The sequence below is a fragment of the Oncorhynchus masou genome, chromosome 29 (assembly GCF_036934945.1).
Source record: "Oncorhynchus masou masou isolate Uvic2021 chromosome 29, UVic_Omas_1.1, whole genome shotgun sequence".
In the NCBI taxonomy this organism is placed as follows: domain Eukaryota; kingdom Metazoa; phylum Chordata; class Actinopteri; order Salmoniformes; family Salmonidae; genus Oncorhynchus; species Oncorhynchus masou.
The window spans coordinates 93,047,986-93,073,730 of record NC_088240.1 but is presented as its reverse complement, the minus strand read 5'-3'; the positions used below and the strand labels follow the sequence as shown (position 1 = coordinate 93,073,730).

Below are 25,745 nucleotides of genomic sequence, written 5' to 3'. Positions count from 1 at the left end.
GGTGGCAGCGAGTTGCACACAAACAAAGCACAGACAGATGAAAACATGCTTTAAAAAAAATAAAAATAAATTGATTAAATAATGCGGTTCGTTTTAAAAGATGTCTTGTCAAGTATTAGAAATGGGCATTGTTTTCCCCTTTTTGTTTTCAATGGCTTTTCAAATGGGAGTTATTCACCACGTGGTTATGCTGTGTGGAGCACCTTTTAGTTGTATAAAGCACCTTTTAGTTGTATAAAACACATTTTTAACTATAAAACACCCTTTTTTAGCTGTTTAGTTGTATGAAGCCTATGTGTTAGCAGCTATTCCCTGCTCTCTGTGCCCAGGATGGGGGGGAAGAGTGTTGTGTGTCTCTCTGTCCCATCTGCCCCTGCTAGGAACCATCTGTTAGACACGTCACAGAAACGTTCCACCCTGAGACTGAGCTACAAGCCTCCTTCACTCTCTACCGCTGTAGTTCTATAGCAGGACACCGACACCTATAAAGCCAGTTCATGAGGCACCAAACAGAAGAAATCCTACTGAAACAGGGAGTGACCTGGACTGTAGGGCTCCACTACTAGTTCCTCCAGTCTCTAACACTAGGGACTCTGTTACAATGCGTTATAAATCCTACTGAAACAGGGAGTGGACTTTAGGGCTACCTGGACTGTAGGGCTCCACTACTAGTTCCTCCAGTCTCTAACACTAGGGACTCTGTTACAATACGTTATAAATCCTACTGAAACAGGGAGTGACCTGGACTGTAGGGCTCCACTACTAGTTCCTCCAGTCTCTAACACTAGGGACTCTGTTACAATGCGTTATAAATCCTACTGAAACAGGGAGTGGACTTTAGGGCTACCTGGACTGTAGGGCTCCACTACTAGTTCATCCAGTCTCTAACACTAGGGACTCTGTTACAATGCGTTATAAATCCTACTGAAACAGGGAGTGGACTTTAGGGCTACCTGGACTGTAGGGCTCCACTACTAGTTCCTCCAGTCTCTAACACTAGGGACTCTGTTACAATGCGTTATAAATCCTACTGAAACAGGGAGTGGACTTTAGGGCTACCTGGACTGTATGGCTCCACTACTAGTTCCTCCAGTCTCTAACACTAGGGACTCTGTTACAATACGTTAGAAATTCATCCTTCCTTCCTTGTTGCATTGAGCTAAGCACAGATCTGTAAATGATTTGGACAGGTGGTAGCCAAGGTTACCGTTATATTACTTATTACCGACCCAGCCTGTTCAAATAGGTGATCACTTCAAAGGAGGGGTCGGCATGGTAACCTAGTGGTTAGAGCGCTGGGCAGGTAGCCTAGTGGTTAGAGCGCTGGGCAGGTAGCCTAGTGGTTAGAGCGCTGGGCAGGTAGCCTAGTGGTTAGAGCGCTGGGCAGGTAGCCTAGTGGTTAGAGCGCTGGGCAGGTAGCCTAGTGGTTAGAGCGCTGGGCCAGTTTACCGAAAGGTTGCTCGATCGAATCCCCCGAGCTGACAAGGTATATCTGTCGTTCTGCTCCCTGAACAAGGCAGTTAACCCACTGTTCCCCGGTAGGACATCATTGTAAATAAGAACTTGTTCTTAACTAACTTGCCTAGTTAAATAATATGCCATTACATTTAAAACAAGGAAGTACACTATGCATTTCTGAAGGATTTCAACAGGATGTAGTTCTGTATCAGGGTACCAGTTTCTAGAAATCTACTACTGAGCTACTTCTTATCTACTACTTAGCCACTACTTAGCCACTACTTAGCCACTACTTAGCCACTACTTAGCCACTACTTAGCCACTACTTAGCCACTACTTAGCTACTACTTAGCCACTACTTAGCCACTACTTAGCCACTACTTAGCTACTACTTAAACACTTCTTAGCTACTACTTAACCACTACTTATCTACTACTTAGCCTCTACTTAGCCTCTACTTAGCTTCTACTTAGCTTCTACTTAGCATCGACTTACCTACTACTTAGCTACTACGTAGCCGCTACTTAGCTACTACTTAGCTGCTACGTAACTACTACTTAGTGCTATACATTATATGAAGGTTTAATAGGGCATGTGTGTTACTACATTGACACAGAGACTCTTCATTTTCCCAGCGTTCTTCATCATACTGTCATTTTCCCAGCGTTCTTCATCATACTGTCATTTTCCCAGCGTTCTTCATCATACTGTCATTTTCCCAGCGTTCTTCATCATACTGTCATTTTCCCAGCGTTCTTCATCATACTGTCATTTTTACTTGTGGATGTGTCTCAAATGACTTCCTATCCTCTACGTAGTACACTTCTTTATTCTCTATCCTCTACGTAGTACACTTCTTTATCCTCTATCCTCTACGTAGTACACTTCTTTATCCTCTATCCTCTACGTAGTACACTTCTTTATCCTCTATCCTCTACGTAGTACACTTCTTTATCCTCCATCCTCTACGTAGTACACTTTATTCTCTATCCTCTACGTAGTACACTTCTTTATTCTCTATGTAGTACACTTCTTTATCCTCTATCCTCTACGTAGTACACTTCTTTATCCTCTACATAGTACACTTCTTTATTCTCTATCCTCTACGTAGTACACTTCTTTATTCTCTATCCTCTACGTAGTACACTTCTTTATTCTCTATCCTCTACGTAGTACACTTCTTTATCTTTATTCTCTATCCTCTACGTAGTACACTTCTTTATCTTTATCCTCTATCCTCTACGTAGTACACTTCTTTATTCTATATCCTCTATGTAGTACACTTCTTTATTCTCTATTCTCTACGTAGTACACTTCTTTATTCTCTATCCTCTACGTAGTACACTTCTTTATTCTCTATCCTCTAAGTAGTACACTTCTTTATCTTTATTCTCTATCCTCTATGTAGTACACTTCTTTATTCTCTATCCTCTACGTAGTACACTTCTTTATTCTCTATCCTCTACGTAGTACACTTCTTTATCCTCTATCCTCTACGTAGTACACTTCTTTATCTTTATCCTCTACGTAGTATACTTCTTTATTCTCTATCCTCTATGTAGTACACTTCTTTATTCTATATCCTCTATGTAGTACACTTCTTTATTCTCTATCCTCTAAGTAGTACACTTCTTTATTCTCTATCCTCTATGTAGTACACTTCTTTATTCTCTATCCTCTAAGTAGTACACTTCTTTATCTTTATCCTATATCCTCTACGTAGTACACTTCTTTATTCTCTATCCTCTACGTAGTACACTTCTTTATCCTCTATCCTCTACGTAGTACACTTCTTTATCCTCTACGTAGTACACTTCTTTATTCTCTATCCTCTATGTAGTACACTTCTTTATTCTCTATCCTCTACGTAGTACACATCTTTATTCTCTATCCTCTACGTAGTACACTTCTTTATTCTCTATCCTCTACGTAGTACACTTCTTTATCCTCTATCCTCTACGTAGTACACTTCTTTATCCTCTACGTAGTACACTTCTTTATCCTCTATCCTCTATGTAGTACACTTCTTTATCCTCTATCCTCTACGTAGTACACTTCTTTATCCTCTATCCTCTACATAGTACACTTCTTTATCCTCTACGTAGTACACTTCTTTATTCTCTACCTTCTACGTAGTACACTTCTTTATTCTCTATCCTCTACGTAGTACACTTCTTTATTCTCTATCCTCTACGTAGTACACTTCTTTATTCTCTATCCTCTACGTAGTACACTTCTTTATCCTCTATCCTCTACGTAGTACACTTCTTTATTCTCTATCCTCTACGTAGTACACTTCTTTATTCTCTATCCTCTACGTAGTACACTTCTTTATCCTCTATCCTCTACGTAGTACACTTCTTTATTCTCTATCCTCTACGTAGTACACTTCTTTATTCTCTATCCTCTATGTAGTACTCTTCTTTATTCTCTATCCTCTACGTAGTACACTTCTTTATCCTCTATCCTCTACGTAGTACACTTCTTTATTCTCTATCCTCTACGTAGTACACTTCTTTATTCTCTATCCTCTACGTAGTACACTTCTTTATCCTCTATCCTCTATCCTCTACGTAGTACACTTCTTTATCCTCTATCCTCTACGTAGTACACTTCTTTATCTTCTATCCTCTACGTAGTACACTTCTTTATCTTTATCCTCTATCCTCTACGTAGTACACTTCTTTATCTTTATTCTCTATCCTCTACGTAGTACACTTCTTTATCTTTATCCTCTATCCTCTATGTAGTACACTTCTTTATCCTCTACGTAGTACACTTCTTTATTCTCTATCCTCTACGTAGTACACTTCTTTATTCTCTATCCGCTACGTAGTACACTTCTTTATCTTTATTCTCTATCCTCTACGTAGTACACTTCTTTATCTTTATTCTCTATCCTCTACGTAGTACACTTCTTTATTCTCTATCCTCTACGTAGTACACTTCTTTATCCTCTACGTAGTACACTTCTTTATTCTCTATCCTCTACGTAGTACACTTCTTTATTCTCTATCCTCTATGTAGTACTCTTCTTTATTCTCTATCCTCTACGTAGTACACTTCTTTATCCTCTATCCTCTACGTAGTACACTTCTTTATTCTCTATCCTCTACGTAGTACACTTCTTTATCCTCTATCCTCTACGTAGTACACTTCTTTATTCTCTATCCTCTACGTAGTACACTTCTTTATTCTCTATCCTCTATGTAGTATACTTCTTTATCTTTATTCTCTATCCTCTACGTAGTACACTTCTTTATCCTCTATCCTCTACGTAGTACACTTCTTTATCCTCTATCCTCTACGTAGTACACTTCTTTATCTTTATTCTCTATCCTCTATGTAGTATACTTCTTTATCTTTATTCTCTATCCTCTACGTAGTACACTTCTTTATCCTCTATCCTCTACGTAGTACACTTCTTTATCCTCTATCCTCTACGTAGTACACTTCTTTATCTTTATTCTCTATCCTCTACGTAGTACACTTCTTTATCTTTATCCTCTATCCTCTACGTAGTACACTTCTTTATCTTTATTCTCTATCCTCTACGTAGTACACTTCTTTATCTTTATCCTCTATCCTCTATGTAGTACACTTCTTTATTCTCTATCCTCTACGTAGTACACTTCTTTATTCTCTATCCTCTACGTAGTACACTTCTTTATTCTCTATCCGCTACGTAGTACACTTCTTTATCCTCCATCCTCTACGTAGTACACTTCTTTATTCTCTATCCTCTACGTCAGGGGTGTCAAAGTCAAATGGACGGAGGGCCAAATAAAAAATTTAGCTACAAGCCGAGGGCCGGACTGTTCGAATGTTCATTGAAAAAATTTTAAATGACGCATATAGTCTAGTGAACCTAATTGAACCTACTGAAAACCTAACAAATATATTCCAATATGATCAGATAAATAAAGCAATATTTTCTTATGGCTCTGTCAGTAATCTTTAATTTTCAACAGACACAAAAGACAAATTTCCTTTATATAAAAATCCCCATAACATGAACATTAAATGAAAGAAACCGGTATTCAAGGCACCATCAGTAGCCTATATTTTCTATTTTAGCAAAAGTGGGCTAAATTTACTTCAAAGAAAAAAACAATAATAGCAATTTTCTATCATCCACTCAACTGAAATATTTTTAAAATATAATTGGATTGAAATACAATAAAATAAAGTGCAAAAATCTATTAATCAAAAACAACACTTTGTTTAAGGAGAAGTAACATGCAGTGAAAACAAATATTAAACTTTAACTTTTAAACTTGAACTGAGTAAAAACTCTAAATATGTGATTGCACAGTAATGTTCACTTGTTTGAGGTTGAGGGTGATACTTGGTGGTGTCCCATCTTTTCCACAAGTTCATCAATGTTCGGGGTAAGGCTCTGAGCTGAGGAAATCCTCAGAATTGAGTGGAGGTGTTCAGCAGTAAGTCGACTTCTGTGTGATGTTTTGTTCAGGTTCATCAAAGAAAAAAGTTGTTCACACAGGTATGTGCTGCCAAACATAGACAACGTTTGAGCAGCCTGGATGCGCAGCTGGGGCATTGTGTCGGGGAGGAAACGGGCGAACTCCGCAGCACCCACTGCCGCATATTTTGCCCTCAGTGCATCATTGCATTGGAGGTCAATCAACTCCATTTGGAGGTTTGGTGGTGAGCTTTCCACGTCAACAGCAAATGGGTTACCGAGCAGTTCCAACCTGCTTTTTTGTGCTTCAAAGTCAGCAAATCGGCGTCGAAAGTCAGCGGCAAGCATACCTATTTTATCAGCCAACTGTGCGCTCGGGAACGCACTGGTAGAGAGCTTCTCTTTCATGGTCTGGCAGCTGGGAAAGTGGCTCAAATTTTCTTTCCGCATCTGCGTCTCCCACAGAGTCAGTTTGGTTTTAAATGCCTTCACTGTACTGTACATATCAGAGATGACATGATCCCGACCCTGCAGCTGCAAGTTCATTGCATTCAGATGACTCGTAATGTCACACAGAAAAGCCATTTCACACAGAAACATTTCGTCTCGGAGTTGTGTTGTGTCTTTCCCTTTGCTGTCCAAGAACAGACAAATCTCCTCACGAAGCTCGAAACATCTTTGAAGCACCTTTCCCTGGCTTAGCCATCGCACCTCTGTGTGATAAGGCAAATCACCATGCTCCGTTTCTAACTCCGTCAGAAATGCCTTGAACTGGCGGTGATTCAAACCTTTGGCTCTGATAAAGTTAACTGTGCGCGTGATGATGCTCATTACATGCTCCATTTTCAAGGCTTTACCGCACAACGCTTCCTGGTGTATGATACAATGATAAGCTGTCAGCTCACCTGTCGCGTTTTCCTCTTCTTTTCGCATCTTTTCCCGTATCTTCGCCACCAGTCCGCTCCTGTGTCCACACATCGCAGGTGCTCCGTCGGTTGTCAAACCCACGAGTTTTTCCCAAGGCAGCTCCATCTCATTTACACATCTTGACACCTCTTCATACAAATCATGCCCCGTAGCTGTGCCATGCATAGGACGTAAAGCCAAAAACTCCTCTGTCACGCTTAGGCTGGAGTCCACTCCGCGGATGAAAATTGACAACTGGGCAATGTCAGAAATGTCGGTGCTCTCATCCACAGCCAAGGAATATGCAATGAAATCTTTTCCCTTTTTCACAAGCTGCTCTTTTAGATTGATGGACAACTGGTCTACTCTCTCGGCAATGGTGTTTCTGCTCAGACTCACATTTAAAAAGAGTTGCCTTTTTTCTGGGCAAACTTCGTCACAAACTTTAATCATGCAGTTTTTGATGAAATCCCCCTCCGTAAATGGCCGGGCTGATTTAGCGATCTCTTCTGCCAAAATAAAACTGGCCTTGACAGCAGCCTGGCCTTGTGATTTGGCTTTTTTGAACAGAGCCTGTCGAGATTTGAGGCCTCGTTTTAATTCCTCTGCCTTTTGTAGCCTTTGTTCCATGTCCATATTCTTGTTTTTGTCCGCGTGTTTCGTTTCATAATGTCGTCTCAGATTATACTCTTTCAGTACCGCCACACTTTCTCCACACAGAAGACACACAGGTTTTCCAGCTACCTCCGTGAACATATACTCCGACTCCCACCTTGTTTGAAACCCCGGTTCTCAGTGTCCACCTTCCGTTTTGCCATTTTTGATGGGTATCTGAAAGTTAATTTTACTGTGATGCTGACGACTGCTGTGCCAATAAATATTGAAATGAAGCAGCCTACTGCTCGGTGCGTCACCGTTGCATTGTGGGAAATGTAGTATTGGTGCGTGTAAAAGATCTGCGGGCTGCCGGCTTGCTGCGGTCTGCGGGCCGGTTCTAATAATAAATCAAGATCATCCCAGGGGCCGTAAAAAACCTTCTCGCGGGCCGGATGTGGCCCGCGGGCCTTGACTCTGACATATGTGCTCTACGTAGTACACCTCTATCTTTATCCTCTATCCTCTATGTAGTACACTTCTTTATCTTTATTCTCTATCCTCTACGTAGTACACTTCTTTATCCTCTATCCTCTATGTAGTACACTTCTTTATTCTCTATCCTCTACATAGTACACTTCTTTATCTTTATTCTCTATCCTCTATGTAGTACACTTCTTTATCCTCTATCCTCTACGTAGTACACTTCTTTATTCTCTATCCTCTACGTAGTACACTTCTTTATCCTCTATCCTCTATGTAGTACACTTCTTTATTCTCTATCCTCTACGTAGTACACTTCTTTATCCTCTATCCTCTATGTAGTACACTTCTTTATCCTCTATCCTCTACGTAGTACACTTATTTATTCTCTATCCTCTACGTAGTACACTTCTTTATCTTTATTCTTTATCCTCTACGTAGTACACTTCTTTATTCTCAATCCTCTATGTAGTACACTTCTTTATTCTCTATCCTCTACGTAGTACACTTCTTTATCCTCTATCCTCTATGTAGTACACTTCTTTATTCTCTATCCTCTACGTAGTACACTTCTTTATTCTCTATCCTCTACGTAGTACACTTCTTTATCTTTATTCTTTAGCCTCTACGTAGTACACTTCTTTATTCTCTATCCTCTACGTAGTACACTTCTTTATTCTCTATCCTCTACGTAGTACACTTCTTTATTCTCTATCCTCTACGTAGTACACTTCTTTATCTTTATTCTTTATCCTCTACGTAGTACACTTCTTTATTCTCTATCCTCTACGTAGTACACTTCTTTATTCTCTATCCTCTACGTAGTACACTTCTTTATTCTCTATCCTCTACGTAGTACACTTCTTTATTCTCTATCCTCTACGTAGTACACTTCTTTATCTTTATTCTCTATCCTCTACGTAGTACACCTCTTTATCTTTATCCTCTATCCTCTACGTAGTACACTTCTTTATCTTTATTCTCTATCCTCTACGTAGTACACTTCTTTATTCTCTATCCTCTACGTAGTACACTTCTTTATTCTCTATCCTCTACGTAGTACACTTCTTTATCTTTATCCTCTATCCTCTACGTAGTACACTTCTTTATTCTCTATCCTCTACGTAGTACACTTCTTTATCTCTATCCTCTATGTAGTACACTTCTTTATCCTCTATCCTCTACGTAGTACACTTCTTTATTCTCTATCCTCTACGTAGTACACTTCTTTATCTTTATTCTCTATCCTCTACGTAGTACACTTCTTTATTCTCTATCCTCTACGTAGTACACTTCTTTATTCTCTATCCTCTACGTAGTACACTTCTTTATTCTCTATCCTCTATGTAGTACACTTCTTTATCTTTATTCTCTATCCTCTACGTAGTACACTTCTTCATCTTTATTCTCTATCCTCTACGTAGTACACTTCTTTATCTTTATCCTCTATCCTCTACGTAGTACACTTCTTTATCTTTATCCTCTATCCTCTACGTAGTACACTTCTTTATCTTTATCCTCTATCCTCTACGTAGTACACTTCTTTATCTTTATCCTCTATCCTCTACGTAGTACACTTCTTTATCTTTATTCTCTATCCTCTACGTAGTACACCTCTTTATCTTTATCCTCTATCCTCTACGTAGTACACTTCTTTATCTTTATTCTCTATCCTCTACGTAGTACACTTCTTTATCTCTATCCTCTATGTAGTACACTTCTTTATCCTCTATCCTCTACGTAGTACACTTCTTTATTCTCTATCCTCTACGTAGTACACTTCTTTATCTTTATTCTCTATCCTCTACGTAGTACACTTCTTTATCTTTATTCTCTATCCTCTACGTAGTACACTTCTTTATTCTCTATCCTCTACGTAGTACACTTCTTTATTCTCTATCCTCTATGTAGTACACTTCTTTATCTTTATTCTCTATCCTCTACGTAGTACACTTCTTCATCTTTATTCTCTATCCTCTACGTAGTACACTTCTTTATCTTTATCCTCTATCCTCTACGTAGTACACTTCTTTATCTTTATCCTCTATCCTCTACGTAGTACACTTCTTTATCTTTATCCTCTATCCTCTACGTAGTACACTTCTTTATTCTCTATCCTCTACGTAGTACACTTCTTTAATCTCTATCCTCTACGTAGTACACTTCTTTATTCTCTATCCTCTACGTAGTACACTTCTTTATCCTCTATCCTCTACGTAGTACACTTCTTTATTCTCTATCCTCTACGTAGTACACTTTATTCTTTATCCTCTACGTAGTACACTTCTTTATTCTCTATCCTCTATCCTCTATGTAGTACACTTCTTTATCCTCTATCCTCTACGTAGTACACTTCTTTATTCTCTATCCTCTACGTAGTACACTTTATTCTTTATCCTCTACGTAGTACACTTCTTTATTCTCTATCCTCTACATAGTACACTTCTTTATTCTCTATCCTCTATGTAGTACACTTCTTTATCCTCTATCCTCTACGTAGTACACTTCTTTATTCTCTATCCTCTACGTAGTACACTTTATTCTTTATCCTCTACGTAGTACACTTCTTTATTCTCTATCCTCTATGTAGTACACTTCTTTTGACTAGGCCTCCTACATACACAGACTTGATGTTATTGGCTGTGCCTGTCAGACTAGCTGTGTACTTCTGCTTCAGCACTCTTTTGAGTTCATCACACGCTCAGAGAGACGTTTAATTCTTTGCTGTTATTTGTCATCGGTTGTCGGCCATCGATACTAGTGGCCGTGGTCCTCTGTAGACGGTGGTGGGTTATTACTGTGGACATGAGGGGGGTGTTCTAGACCGTAGAGAGGATAAACGAGTCAAACGGTTAAAGTCAGACGAGTGTTTTCATCGTAACAACAGTGACGTTGACAGTAGCCCCTGGCCTAAACATTACTGTAGAGAACAACAGCCATCTTGTCTGTTAACTGTTCCCACAGGACTGCTACCCTGAACCCCCCCCCCCCGGCTTAAACGTTACTGTAGAGAACAACCGCCATCTTGTCTGTTAACTGTTCCCACGGGACTGCTACTCTGACCCCCCCCCCCCCATGAACCACGAACAAATTGATATTTCACTTTGCCGAACCATGATGAGTTACGGGCTGCGGGTTCTCTGTGTCCACAGTCTCTGGAAGGCTACTGTTGAGTCACTGGGAGAATCTCAATTTGCTCACGTCCTCTCTCCTCACTTCCTTCTCAAAACCTTTGATTTGGAGGAGAAAGGTCAGAAGGAAGGGACCTCTGGCTTTCACATCCGATGGGTTTTGAGAATGCATTTGAGATTTTCCCATTGACTCAAGAGTAGCCTTCCATTAGCTTACCAAAGGTTGTACCACATTAGAAAACGGTGTGTCAGGGAAGCTTTGGGGGCCGTCAATGAGTAGATACTGAGAAATATTCACTAGACCTTAATACTACATGATTAAATCTGTATATAAATATAAAAATCAAACATAATTTCAGCATTTTTTTTTTTGCTATCTATTTTCCCCCTACATCAATTGGTTAAATCACATTATTTAAAATGTTTTCATTCAGTTACTAAAGTAACAGTCCTGGCTGAGCCCCAATATGCGCTTCGCGGTTACGATGTCGCCTGTATACGCCTACTGGCAATGAAACAATTAAAAAGCACAGGATATTTGTACCTGTAAAACGTCTCTGCTTTGGTTAGTAATATCTTGACCAAATACGCCATTTCTACACTTGTCACTTAAAAAAAATATATATTTAAATATAGGAAAATTATTTGGTGGAATGTGCTCAGAAAAAAATGCTATTTTTTTTTTCTTGAAGCCAACGTTAATTCGCTTCGTCTCCAGTGTTCCGTAGTCCTACATGTTGACTCTAGTGTTCCGTAGTCCTACATGTTGACTCTAGTGTTCCGTAGTCCTACATGTTGACTCTAGTGTTCCGTAGTCCTACATGTTGACTCTAGTGGTCCGTAGGCCTACATGTTGACTCTAGTGGTCCGTAGTCCTACATGTTGCCTCCAGTGGTCCGTAGTCCTACATGTTGACTCTAGTGGTCCGTAGTCCTACATGTTGACTCTAGTGGTCCGTAGGCCTACATGTTGACTCTAGTGGTCCGTAGGCCTACATGTTGACTCTAGTGGTCCGTAGGCCTACATGTTGACTCTAGTGGTCCGTAGGCCTACATGTTGACTCTAGTGGTCCGTAGGCCTACATGTTGACTCTAGTGGTCCGTAGGCCTACATGTTGACTCTGCTGGTCCGTAGTCCTACATGTTGCCTCTAGTGGTCCGTAGTCCTACATGTTGACTCTAGTTGTCCGTAGTCCTACATGTTGACTCTAGTGGTCCGTAGTCCTACATGTTGACTCTAGTGGTCCGTAGTCCTAAATCAAATCAAATCAAATTTTATTTGTCACATACACATGGTTAGCAGATGTTAATGCGAGTGTAGCGAAATGCTTGTGCTTCTAGTTCCGACAATGCAGTAATAACCAACAAGTAATCTAACTAACAATTCCTAAACTACCGTCTTATACACAGTGTAAGGGGATAAATAATATGTACATAAGGATATATGAATGAGTGACGGTACAGAGCATCATAGGCAAGATACAGTAGATGTTATCGAGTACAGTATATACATATGAGATGAGTATGTAAACAAAGTGGCATAGTTAATGTGGCTAGTGATACATGTATTACATAAGGATGCAGTCGATGATATAGAGTACAGTATATATGTATGCATATGAGATGAATAATGTAGGGTAAGTAACATTATATAAGGTAGCATTGTTTAAAGTGGCTAGTGATATATTTACATAATTTCCCATCAATTCCCATTATTAAAGTGGCTGGAGTTGAGTCAGTGTCAGTGTGTTGGCAGCAGCCACTCAATGTTAGTGGTGGCTGTTTAACAGTCTGATGGCCTTGAGATAGAAGCTGTTTTTCAGTCTCTCGGTCCCAGCTTTGATGCACCTGTACTGACCTCGCCTTCTGGATGATAGCGGGGTGAACAGGCAGTGGCTCGGGTGGTTGATGTCCTTGATGATCTTTATGGCCTTCCTGTAACATCGGGTGGTGTAGGTGTCCTGGAGGGCAGGTAGTTTGCCCCCGGTGATGCGTTGTGCAGACCTCACTACCCTCTGGAGAGCCTTACGGTTGAGGGCGGAGCAGTTGCCGTACCAGGCGGTGATACAGCCCGCCAGGATGCTCTCGATTGTGCATCTGTAGAAGTTTGTGAGTGCTTTTGGTGACAAGCCAAATTTCTTCAGCCTCCTGAGGTTGAAGAGGCGCTGCTGCGCCTTCTTCACGATGCTGTCTGTGTGAGTGGACCAATTCAGTTTGTCTGTGATGTGTATGCCAAGGAACTTAAAACTTGCTACTCTCTCCACTACTGTTCCATCGATGTGGATAGGGGTGTGTTCCCTCTGCTGTTTCCTGAAGTCCACAATCATCTCCTTAGTTTTGTTGACGTTGAGAGTGAGGTTATTTTCCTGACACCACACTCCGAGGGCCCTCACCGCCTCCCTGTAGGCCGTCTCGTCGTTGTTGGTAATCAAGCCTACCACTGTTGTGTCGTCCGCAAACTTGATGATTGAGTTGGAGGCGTGCGTGGCCACGCAGTCGTGGGTGAACAGGGAGTACAGGAGAGGGCTCAGAACGCACCCTTGTGGGGCCCCAGTGTTGAGGATCAGCGGGGAGGAGATGTTGTTACCTACCCTCACCACCTGGGGGCGGCCCGTCAGGAGTCCAATACCCAGTTGCACAGGGCGGGGTCGAGACCCAGGGTCTCGAGCTTGATGGCGAGCTTGGAGGGTACTATGGTGTTGAATGCCGAGCTGTAGTCGATGAACAGCATTCTCACATAGGTATTCCTCTTGTCCAGATGGGTTAGGGCAGTGTGCAGTGTGGTTGAGATTGCATCGTCTGTGGACCTATTTGGGCGGTAAGCAAATTGGAGTGGGTCTAGGGTGTCAGATAGGGTGGAGGTGATATGGTCCTTGACTAGTCTCTCAAAGCACTTCATGATGACGGAAGTGAGTGCTACGGGGCGGTAGTCGTTTAGCTCAGTTACCTTAGCTTTCTTGGGAACAGGAACAATGGTGGCCCTCTTGAAGCATGTGGGAACAGCAGACTGGTATAGGGATTGATTGAATATGTTCGTAAACACACCAGCCAGCTGGTCTGCGCATGCTCTGAGGGCGCGGCTTGGGATGCCGTCTGGGCCTGCAGCCTTGCGAGTGTTAACACGTTTAAATGTTTTACTCACCTCGGCTGCAGTGAAGGAGAGACCGCATGTTTCCGTTGCAGGCCGTGTCAGTGGCACTGTACTGTCCTCAAAGCGGGCAAAAAAGTTATTTAGTCTGCCTGGGAGCAAGACATCCTGGTCCGTGACTGGGCTGGATTTCTTCCTGTAGTCCGTGATTGACTGTAGACCCTGCCACATGCCTCTTGTGTCTGAGCCGTTGAATTGAGATTCTACTTTGTCTCTGTACTGACGCTTAGCTTGTTTGATAGCCTTACGGAGGGAATAGCTGCACTGTTTGTATTCAGTCATGTTACCAGACACCTTGCCCTGATTAAAAGCAGTGGTTCGCGCTTTCAGTTTCACGCGAATGCTGCCATCAATCCACGGTTTCTGGTTAGGGAATGTTTTAATCGTTGCTATGGGAACGACATCTTCAACGCACGTTCTAATGAACTCGCACACCGAATCAGCGTATTCGTCAATGTTGTTATCTGACGCAATACGAAACATGTCCCAGTCCACGTGATGGAAGCAGTCTTGGAGTGTGGAGTCAGCTTGGTCGGACCAGCGTTGGACAGACCTCAGCGTGGGAGCTTCTTGTTTTAGTTTTTGTCTGTAGGCAGGTACATGTTGACTCTAGTGGTCCGTAGTCCTACATGTTGCCTCTGATGGTCCATAGGCCTACATGTTGACTCTAGTGGTCCGTAGTCCTACATGTTGACTCTAGTGGTCCGTAGTCCTACATGTTGCCTCCAGTGGTCCGTAGTCCTACATGTTGACTCTAGTGGTCCGTAGTCCTACATGTTGACTCTAGTGGTCCGTAGTCCTACATGTTGACTCTAGTGGTCCGTAGTCCTACATGTTGACTCTAGTGGTCCGTAGTCCTACATGTTGACTCTAGTGGTCCGTAGTCCTACATGTTGACTCTAGTGGTCCGTAGGCCTACATGTTGACTCTAGTGGTCCGTAGGCCTACATGTTGACTCTAGTGGTCCGTAGTCCTACATGTTGACTCTAGTGGTCCGTAGGCCTACATGTTGACTCTAGTGGTCCGTAGGCCTACATGTTGACTCTAGTGGTCTGTAGGCCTACGTGTTGACTCTGCTGGTCCGTAGGCCTACGTGTTGACTCTGCTGGTCCGTAGGCCTACGTGTTGACTCTAGTGGTTCGTAGTCCTACGTGTTGACTCTAGTGGTCCGTAGTCCTACATGTTGACTCTAGTGGTCCGTAGTCCTACATGTTGACTCTGCTGGTCCGTAGTCCTACATGTTGACTCTGCTGGTCCGTAGTCCTACATGTTGCCTCCAGTGGTCCGTAGTCCTACATATTGACTCTGCTGGTCCATAGTCCTACATATTGACTCTGCTGGTCCGTAGTCCTACGTGTTTTACAAAGCATTGGAAAAGCTCCCTCATCTTTGTGCTTGAAATTACAACTTTTTATGTGACTTGTTAAGCAAAGTTCTTCTCCTTGAGCTTATTTAGGCTTGTTAATAACAAGGGGTTTGTATACTTCTTTACTCGAGACATTTCAGCTTTTCATTTATAATTAATTAGTAAAATTCCACCTCAACATTAGGCGGTATTGTGTGTAGGCCAGTGATGACAACATTCAATTTAATCCATTTTAAATTCAGGCTTAACACAACAAAATGTGGAGAAAGTCAAGGGGTGTGAATATTGTTTTGAAGGCACTGTATATATGGGGAAATTTAGCGATTTATGATTTGTTATCTGTGGTTGGTTATGATACATCAGGCATTGTTGAGCTCTGTTGGCTTATAGTCCTAGATAGTGATAGATAAAGGCACCATTTTTTTTCTCGCCTTGTGTTCCTTTTTTTTATTATTTGAGTATTCGAGTTCAATATAATTAGTGGCAGAACCTAAGAAAAATAGGTGTGTTCTGTTCAGAAATATGGTTTAAAATAAATACATTTAAAATGTTTTAATTATATTATATTTTTTTAAAGACAATTGCACCCCCACTTTCAGACAGTCAGGTGTTCATGATGTAGGGCAGTTCCTGAAAGGGACTCTTCTTATCAACTGGATGCAAGAATATCATCTGTGTTCAAATAGGAATTCAGCATTCTCTGTGTTCTCTTAGAAATTCAGCATTCAGCATTCTCTGAGTTCTCTTAGGAATTCAGCATTCTCTGCGTTCTCTTAGGAATTCAGCATTCAGCATTCTCCGTGTTCTCTTAGGAATTCAACATTCTCTGCGTTCTCTTAGGAATTCAGCATTCTCTGCGTTCTCTTAGGAATTCAGCATTCTCTGCGTTCTCTTAGGAATTCAGCATTCTCTGCGTTCTCTTAGGAATTCAGCATTCTCTGCGTTCTCTTAGGAATTCAGCATTCTCTGCGTTCTCTTAGGAATTCAACATTCTCCGTGTTCTCTTAGGAATTCAGCATTCTCTGTGTTCTTTCGGAATTTAGCATTCTCTGTGTTCTCTTAGGAATTCAGCATTCTCCGTGTTCTCTTAGGAATTCAGCATTCTCTGTGTTCTCTTAGGAATTCAGCATTCTCCGTGTTCTCTTAGGAATTCAGCATTCTCCGTGTTCTCTTAGGAATTCAGCATTCTCCGTGTTCTCTTAGGAATTCAGCATTCTCCGTGTTCTCTTAGGAATTCAGCATTCTCTGCGTTCTCTTAGGAATTCAGCATTCTCTGCGTTCTCTTAGGAATTCAACATTCTCTGCGTTCTCTTAGGAATTCAACATTCTCCGTGTTCTCTTAGGAATTCAACATTCTCTGTGTTCTCTTTCGGAATTTAGCATTCTCTGTGTTCTCTTAGGAATTCAGCATTCTCCGTGTTCTCTTAGGAATTCAGCATTCTCTGCGTTCTCTTAGGAATTCAGCATTCTCTGCGTTCTCTTAGGAATTCAACATTCTCCGTGTTCTCTTAGGAATTCAACATTCTCTGTGTTCTCTTTCGGAATGTAGCATTCTCTGTGTTGACCTCTCCAACCCACTCTGAGGAGCTGAGGTTACATCCTATTGGTCTGATATCTGAGGTGAATTTTTACAGTAATACTATTGGTCAGCAAATCAGAATTTGAATCCAAACAACTCAGATGTTATGAAGGTGGCTTAGATTCATTGTTCTTTCTCTTATGTTCCTGACTTGCTGTGGTGAGAAACCAACACTCATTCTTTTTCTCTCCCATGACCTCTGGGCCCTGGCACGAGCCATGGTTTCTTCATCTCTCCCATGACCTCTGGGCCCTGGCACGAGCCATGGTTTCTTCATCTCTCCCATGACCTCTGGGCCCTGGCACGAGCCATGGTTTCTTCATCTCTCCCATGACCTCTGGGCCCTGGCACGAGCCATGGTTTCTTCATCTCTCCCATGGCCCCTGGGCCCTGGCACGGGCCATGGTTTCTTCATCTCTCCCATGGCCTCTGGGCCCTGGCACGGGCCATGGTTTCTTCATCTCTCCCATGACCTCTGGGCCCTGGCACGAGCCATGGTTTCTTCATCTCTCCCATGACCTCTGGGCCCTGGCATTCTTCAGCTCTCTCTGACCATGCTTAGAATAATGCCTTGTAATGCTTGTTAATGCCTTGTATGTAAATCCATTCATTTGACAAAGTCATTAAATACACTTGTATTAACAATTCGGTTCAGACATTTCTTCACGGTCTGTTGCTGTAACTCAACTATTGTGTTATTGACTGTACGTTTGTTTTATTCCATGTGTAACTCTTGTTGTTGTTGTTTGTGTCGCACTGCTTTGCTTGATCTTGGCCAGATCGCAGCTGTCAATGAGAACTTGTTCTCAACGGGCCGACCTGGTTAAATAAAGGTGAAATACGGGCCGACCTGGTTAAATAAAGGTGAAATACGTGCCGACCTGGTTAAATAAAGGTGAAATACGGGCCGACCTGGTTAAATAAAGGTGAAATACGGGCCGACCTGGTTAAATAAAGGTGAAATACGGGCCCACCTGGTTAAATAAAGGTGAAATACGGGCCCACCTGGTTAAATAAAGGTGAAATACGGGCCCACCTGGTTAAATAAAGGTGAAATACGGGCCCACCTGGTTAACCTCTTGAAACTCCCCATCCCGGATCCGGGATCGTGACTAAAGCCTCAGGCTCATTAGCATAACGCAACGTTAACGATTTCTGAAAATCGCAAATAAAATTAAAATAATGCGTTTGCTCTCAAGCTTAGCCTTTTCTTAACAACACTGTCATCTCAGATTTTCAAAATATGCTTTTGAACCATAGAAATTGACTAATTTGTGTAAGAGCTAGCATAGCAAAGCTAGCATAGCATTTTGTGTAGCATGTAGCACGCAACATTTTCACAAAAACCAGATAACCAAATAAATAAAATAATTTACCTTTGAAGAGCTTCTGATGTTTTCAATGAGGAGAGTCTCAGTCACATACCAAATGCGCAGTGTTTCCTGAAAGCGTCTGTGTGTAGGAGAAATCGTTCCGTTTTCTACATTGCGTCTGGCTACCGAAACGAACCGAAAATGCAGTCACCTACAACGTGAAACTTTTTCCGGATTAACTACATAATATCGACCGAAACATGGCAAACGTTGTTTGGAATCAATCCTCAAGGTGTTTTTTCACATATCTCTTCATTGACATGCAGTTCGTGGAAGCTTGCTTTCCTCTCTGTGTCCCATGGAAAAATACTGGCAGGTGACTTTTGCGCACCAATTTCGGCGCAGGACACCGGGCGGACACGTGGTAAATGTGGTCTGTTATGGTCAATCTTCCAATGATCTGCCCACAAATACGTCACAATGCTGCAGACACCTTGGGGAAACGACAGAAAGGGCTGACTAATTCCTCTTGCGTTCACAGCCATATAAGGAGATCTTGAAAAACAGAGCCTCAAAAATCCTTGTCATTTCCTGGATGCCATCTCATCTTGGTTTTGCCTGAAGCTCACGTTTTAGGGCACGCACAGAGAAGATCTTTGTATTTCTGGACACGTCAGAGTGTTTTCTTTCGAACGGTAGCAATTATATGCATAGTCGAGCATCTTTTTGTGACAAAATATCTTGTTTAAAACGGGAACGTTTTTCATCCAAAAATGAAATTGCGCCCCCAGAGCATCAACAGGTTAAATAAAGGTGAAATACGGGCCCACCTGGTTAAATAAAGGTGAAATACGGGCCGACCTGGTTAAATAAAGGTGAAATACGGGCCGACCTGGTTAAATAAAGGTGAAATACGGGCCGACCTGGTTAAATAAAGGTGAAATACGGGCCGACCTGGTTAAATAAAGGTGAAATACGGGCCGACCTGGTTAAATAAAGGTGAAATACGGGCCAACCTGGTTAAATAAAGGTGAAATACGGGCCGACCTGGTTAAATAAAGGTGAAATACGGGCCGACCTGGTTAAATAAAGGTGAAATACGGGCCGACCTGGTTAAATAAAGGTGAAATACGGGCCGACCTGGTTAAATAAAGGTCAAATAAAACTGTAGTCTTTTGTATATTGCTATTCTTCATTATGGAGTCAGATAAAGATTTTAATAGGTTATAATAGGCTAGTCTTATTTACGAGTTTCGTGTGTGTGTGTGTGTGTGTGTGTGTGTGTGTGTGCTTGCAAATAAATCATTTGCAAATAAATCCTACAATGTGATTTTCTGGAATTTTTTTCTCTCATTTTGTCTGACACTGTTGAAGTGTTCCTATGATGAAAATTACAGGCCTCTCATCATTTTAAGTGGGAGAACTTGCACAATTGGTGGCTGACTAAATACTTTTTTACCCCATATATATATATATATATCAAATATTACTTCACTATAGTAAAATAGTCTGAGTTACTCACTATGTACTTAAAGGGATAGTTTGGGACTCCCCCAGTGTGAGAAATTTGTGGATATGTTTTTTATGTCTCTGCATCCAGTATGAAGGAAGTTGGAGGTAGTTTCACGAGCCAATGCTAACTAGTGTTAGCGCAATGACTGGAAGTCTACAGGAACAGCTAGCATGTTAGCCGTTCCCATAGACTTCCAGCCATTGCGCTAACACTAGTTAGCACTGGAAAGTGAAACTACCTCTAACTTCCTTCATACTGGATGGAGAGACATAAAAAAAAAATGGTATCCACAAGGTCATCTGAATCTGAGGAAGTAGACACAGAGCCTCACTGCCAAAATCCTTAACAATCCCTTTAAGGGTGACAGAGCCTCATTGCCAAAATCCTTAACAATCCCTTTAAGGGTGACAGCCTCATTGCCAAAATCCTTAACAATCCCTTTAAGGGTGACAGAGCCTCATTGCCAAAATCCTTAACAATCCCTTTAAGGGTGACAGCCTCATTGCCAAAATCCTGAACAATCCCTTTAAGGGTGACGGTGACATTTTCAAAACGGTCATATAAGTACCAATTAAACCATGTCCCCCCCCCCCCCCCCCTCTCCACCAGGTCCTTTCTCTTCAGTAAGGACGGCAACCCCAACAAGCGCAACGTTCACAATGAGACGTCCCTCCATCTCCTCTGTATGGGCCCCCAGATCCTAATGGGGGAGGGGCCTCTGCAGCCGCGGCTGGCCCGGCCCGAGCTGGACGAGATAAAGAGGTCAGAGTGTATCCAGATCATCCTGAAATGGACCGGAGCCAAGCTGGACCAGGGAGAGTATGAGAACGCCGACGTCAACGCCACTGACAACAAGAAGAACACGTCGCTGCACTACGCAGCCGCCTCAGGGTTGAAGAAGTGTGTTGAGGTGCGAACCCCTTCTCATAGCCCCGCCCCTTAGACACTTCTCATAGCCCCGCCCCTGAGACACTTCTCATAGCCCCGCCCCTTAGACACTTCTCATAGCCCCGCCCCTGAGACACTTCTCATAGCCCCGCCCCTGAGACACTTCTCATAGCCCCGCCCCTGAGACACTTCTCATAGCCCCGCCCCTGAGACACTTCTCATAGCCCCGCCCCTTAGACACTTCTCATAGCCCCGCCCCTGAGACACTTCTCATAGCCCCGCCCCTTAGACACTTCTCATAGCCCCGCCCCTGAGACACTTCTCATAGCCCCGCCCCTTAGACACTTCTCATAGCCCCGCCCCTGAGACACTTCTCATAGCCCCGCCCCTTAGACACTTCTCATAGCCCCGCCCCTTAGACACTTCTCATAGCCCCGCCCCTTAGACACTTCTCATAGCCCTGCCCATTAAACACTTCTCATAGCCCTGCCCATTAAACACTTCTCATAGCCCTGCCCCGTAGGCACTTCCCATAGCCCTGCCCCGTAGGCACTTCCCATAGCCCTGCCCCGTAGGCACTTCCCAATTACCTGCCCCTTAGGCACTTCCCATAGCCCTGCCCCGTAGGCACTTCCCATAGCCCTGCCCCGTAGGCACTTCCCATAGCCCTGCCCTGTAGGCACTTCCCATAGCCCTGCCCCGTAGGCACTTCCCATAGCCCTGCCCTGTAGGCACTTCCCATAGCCCTACCACATAGCCCTGCCCCGTAGGCACTTCCCATAGCTCTACCACATAGCTCTAACCCATAGGCACTTCCCATAGCTCTACCACATAGCCCTGCCCCGTAGGCACTTCCCATAGCCCTACCACATAGCCCTGCCCCGTAGGCACTTCCCATAGCTCTACCACATAGCCCTGCCCCGTAGGCACTTCCCATAGCTCTACCACATAGCCCTGCCCCGTAGGCACTTCCCATAGCCCTGCCCAGTAGGCACTTCCCATAGCCCTGCCCCGTAGGCACTTCCCATAGCCCTACCACATAGCCCTGCCCCGTAGGCACTTCCCATAGCTCTACCACATAGCCCTGCCCCGTAGGCACTTCCCATAGCCCTGCCCCGTAGGCACTTCCCATAGCCCTGCCCCGTAGGCACTTCTCATAGCCCTACCACATAGCCCTGCCCCGTAGGCACTTCCCATAGCCCTACCACATAGCCCTGCCCCGTAGGCACTTCCCATAGCCATATCACATAGCCCTGCCCCGTAGGCACTTCTCATAGCCCTACCACATAGCCCTGCCCCGTAGGCACTTCTCATAGCCCTACCACATAGCCCTGCCCCGTAGGCACTTCCCATAGCCCTACCACATAGCCCTGCCCCGTAGGCACTTCTCATAGCCCTGCCCCGTAGACACTTCTCATAGCCCTACCACATAGCCCTGCCCCGTAGGCACTTCCCATAGCCCTACCACATAGCCCTGCCCCGTAGGCACTTCCCATAGCCCTGCCCCGTAGGCACTTCCCATAGCTCTACTACATCGCCCTGCCCCGTAGGCACTTCTCATAGCTCTACCACATAGCTCTGCCCCATAGGCACTTCCCATAGCTCTACCACATAGCCCTGCCCCGTAGGCACTTCTCATAGCCCTACCACATAGCCCTGCCCCGTAGGCACTTCTCATAGCCCTACCACATAGCCCTGCCCCGTAGGCACTTCCCATAGCCCTACCACATAGCCCTGCCCCGTAGGCACTTCTCATAGCCCTACCACATAGCCCTGCCCCGTAGGCACTTCCCATAGCTCTACCACATAGCCCTGCCCCAGGAGAGGTGTGCTAGATTAGGCTTGGAGTGAACCTATAGGACTGTAGCTCTACAGGAACAGGCTTGGAGTGAACCTATAGGACTGTAGCTCTACAGGAACAGGCTTGGAGTGAACCTATAGGAGGGTAGTTCTACAGGAACAGGCTTGGAGTGAACCTATAGGACTGTAGCTCTACAGGAACAGGCTTGGAGTGAACCTATAGGAGGGTAGTTCTACAGGAACAGGCTTGGAGTGAACCTATAGGAGGGTAGTTCTACAGGAACAGGCTTGGAGTGAACCTATAGGAGGGTAGTTCTCCAGGAACTGGCTTGGAGTGAACCTATAGGAGGGTAGTTCTCCAGGAACAGGCTTGGAGTGAACCTATAGGACTGTAGTTCTACAGGAACAGGCTTGGAGTGAACCTATAGGAGGGTAGTTCTCCAGGAACTGGCTTGGAGTGAACCTATAGGAGGGTAGTTCTCCAGGAACAGGCTTGGAGTGAACCTATAGGAGGGCAGTTCTACAGGAACAGGGTTGGAGTGAACCTATAGGAGGGTAGTTCTACAGGAACAGGGTTGGAGTGAACCTATAGGAGGGTAGTTCTACAGGAACAGGCTTGGAGTGAACCTATAGGAGGGTAGTTCTACAGGAACAGGCTTGGAGTGAACCTATAGGAGGGTAGTTCTACAGGAACAGGCTTGGAGTGAACCTATAGGAGGGTAGTTCTACAGGAACAGGCTTGGAGTGAACCTATAGGAGGGTAGTTCTACAGGAACAGGCTTGGAGTGAACCTATAGGAGGGTAGTTCTACAGGAACAGGCTTGGAGTGAACCTATAGGAGGGTAGTTCTACAGGAACAGGCTTGGAGTGAACCTATAGGAGTGTAGTTCTACAGGAACAGGCTTGGAGTGAACCTATAGGAGGGTAGTTCTCCAGGAACAGGCTTGGAGTGAACCTATAGGACTGTAGCTCTACAGGAACAGGCTTGGAGTGAACCTATAGGAGGGTAGTTCTACAGGAACAGGCTTGGAGTGAACCTATAGGAGTGTAGTTCTACAGGAACAGGCTTGGAGTGAACCTATAGGAGGGTAGTTCTACAGGAACAGGGTTGGAGTGAACCTATAGGAGTGTAGTTCTATAGGAACAGGCTTGGAGAGCCCTGTCCTGGGCACCTCTGTAGATCTGATCAGATTTCACAACAAGGGAAATCTGTCTTGTTGATTTTCCTCTTAACATCTCATATACAGTTAACTTCCAAGATAAAGGAAACACTAAATGAGGGATACAAAGTATATTGAAAGTAGCTGCTTCCACACAGGTGTGGTTCCTGTGTTTTAATTAAGCTTTTAACATCCCCATCATGCTTAGGGTCAGGTATAAAAATGCTAGGCAGGCCATTATGTTGTCTCCCATGGCTATGTCCCGTTAGAATGACAATGCCCCCAATCTAGAGGACACGAGTGGTCACTGAATGGTTTGATGAGCATGAATACGATGTGAACCATATGCCGTGGTGGCCGTCTGTCACCAGATCCCAACCCAATTGAACGTTTATCGGAGATTCTTGAGCGGTGCCTGAGACGGCCATTTTCCACCACCGTCGACAAAACAACAAATTATGGAATTTTCTCGTGGAAGAATGGTGTCGCATCCCTCCAATAGAGTTCTAGACGCTTCCTCCAATAGAGTTCCAGACGCTTCCTCCAATAGAGTTCTAGACGCTTCCTCCAATAGAGTTCCAGACGCTTCCTCCAATAGAGTTCCGGACGCTTCCTCCAATAGAGTTCCGGACGCTCCCTCCAATAGAGTTCCGGACGCTCCCTCCAATAGAGTTCCGGACGCTCCCTCCAATAGAGTTCCGGACGCTCCCTCCAATAGAGTTCCGGACGCTCCCTCCAATAGAGTTCCGGACGCTCCCTCCAATAGAGTTCCGGACGCTCCCTCCAATAGAGTTCCGGACGCTCCCTCCAATAGAGTTCCGGACGCTCCCTCCAATAGAGTTCCGGACGCTCCCTCCAATAGAGTTCCGGACGCTCCCTCCAATAGAGTTCCGGACGCTCCCTCCAATAGAGTTCCGGACGCTCCCTCCAATAGAGTTCCGGACGCTCCCTCCAATAGAGTTCCGGACGCTCCCTCCAATAGAGTTCCGGACGCTTCCTCCAATAGAGTTCCGGACGCTTCCTCCAAAAGAGTTCCGGACGCTTCCTCCAATAGAGTTCCAGACGCTTCCTCCAATAGAGTTCTAGACGCTTCCTCCAATAGAGTTCCAGACGCTTCCTCCAATAGAGTTCCGGACGCTTCCTCCAATAGAGTTCCGGACGCTCCCTCCAATAGAGTTCCGGACGCTCCCTCCAATAGAGTTCCGGACGCTCCCTCCAATAGAGTTCCAGACGCTTGTAGAATCTATCCCAAGGTGCACTGAAGGTGTTCTGGAGGCTGGTGGTGGACCAACGCCCAATTAAAACTCTTTATGTTGGTGTTTCCTTTATTTTGACAGTTACCTGTGAACAGGGACTCTCCTCTGCCTCTAGTTCCTAGGTAAGAGAAACCCCACCTGTTTGACTTTTCTCTCTTTCCAATGAATGCCATGTCTCTTCTCTCTCTCCTCTCCTCTCTCTCTCCTATCTTCTCTCCTCTCTCTCTCCTCTCCTCTCCTCTCTCTCTCTCTCTCTGTCTCTCTGTCTCTTCCTCTCTCTCTCTTCCTCTCTCTCTCTCTCTCTCTCTCTCTCTGTCTCTCTGTCTCTCTGTCTCTTCCTCTCTCTCTCTTCCTCTCTCTCTCTCTCTCTCTCTCTCTGTCTCTCTGTCTCTCTGTCTCTCTGTCTCTTCCTCTCTCTCTCTTCCTCTCTCTCTCTCCCTGTCCTCCTTCTAGATTCTAGTAAATAGGGAAGCGGACCTGTTTGCGGAGAATGAGGATGGTGAGACGCCGTGTGACTGTGCAGAGAAGCAGCATCACAAGGAGCTGGCCCTCAGCCTGGAGTCTCGGATGGTCTTCAGTCTGGCCCCAGAAGGCATAGAGGCAGAGTACACTGCTCTGGACCACAGAGAGGTAGGCTAGATACTAGATATCCCTACTGTAGTATAGTTACCTCACCATGTCTTCAGTCTGGCCCCAGAGAGCATAGAGGCAGAGTACACTGCTCTGGA

General features: G+C 44.1%; 1 protein-coding gene across 4 annotated transcripts in view; it reads left to right on the top strand.

Moving 5' to 3' along the window:
- The window catches only part of LOC135520987 (ankyrin repeat and IBR domain-containing protein 1-like), a 99,583-nt gene that overhangs the window by 14,782 nt on the left and 59,056 nt on the right, over positions 1 to 25,745 (top strand). For 3 of the 4 annotated variants that reach the window (XM_064946872.1, XM_064946874.1, XM_064946873.1), the window contains exons 3-4: positions 20,523 to 20,823; positions 25,471 to 25,647. In XM_064946872.1, the coding sequence (XP_064802944.1) occupies positions 20,523 to 20,823; positions 25,471 to 25,647 (478 nt within the window). The remainder of the gene's footprint in view (positions 1 to 20,522; positions 20,824 to 25,470; positions 25,648 to 25,745) is intronic. The other variant, XM_064946875.1, reaches the window with a different exon arrangement.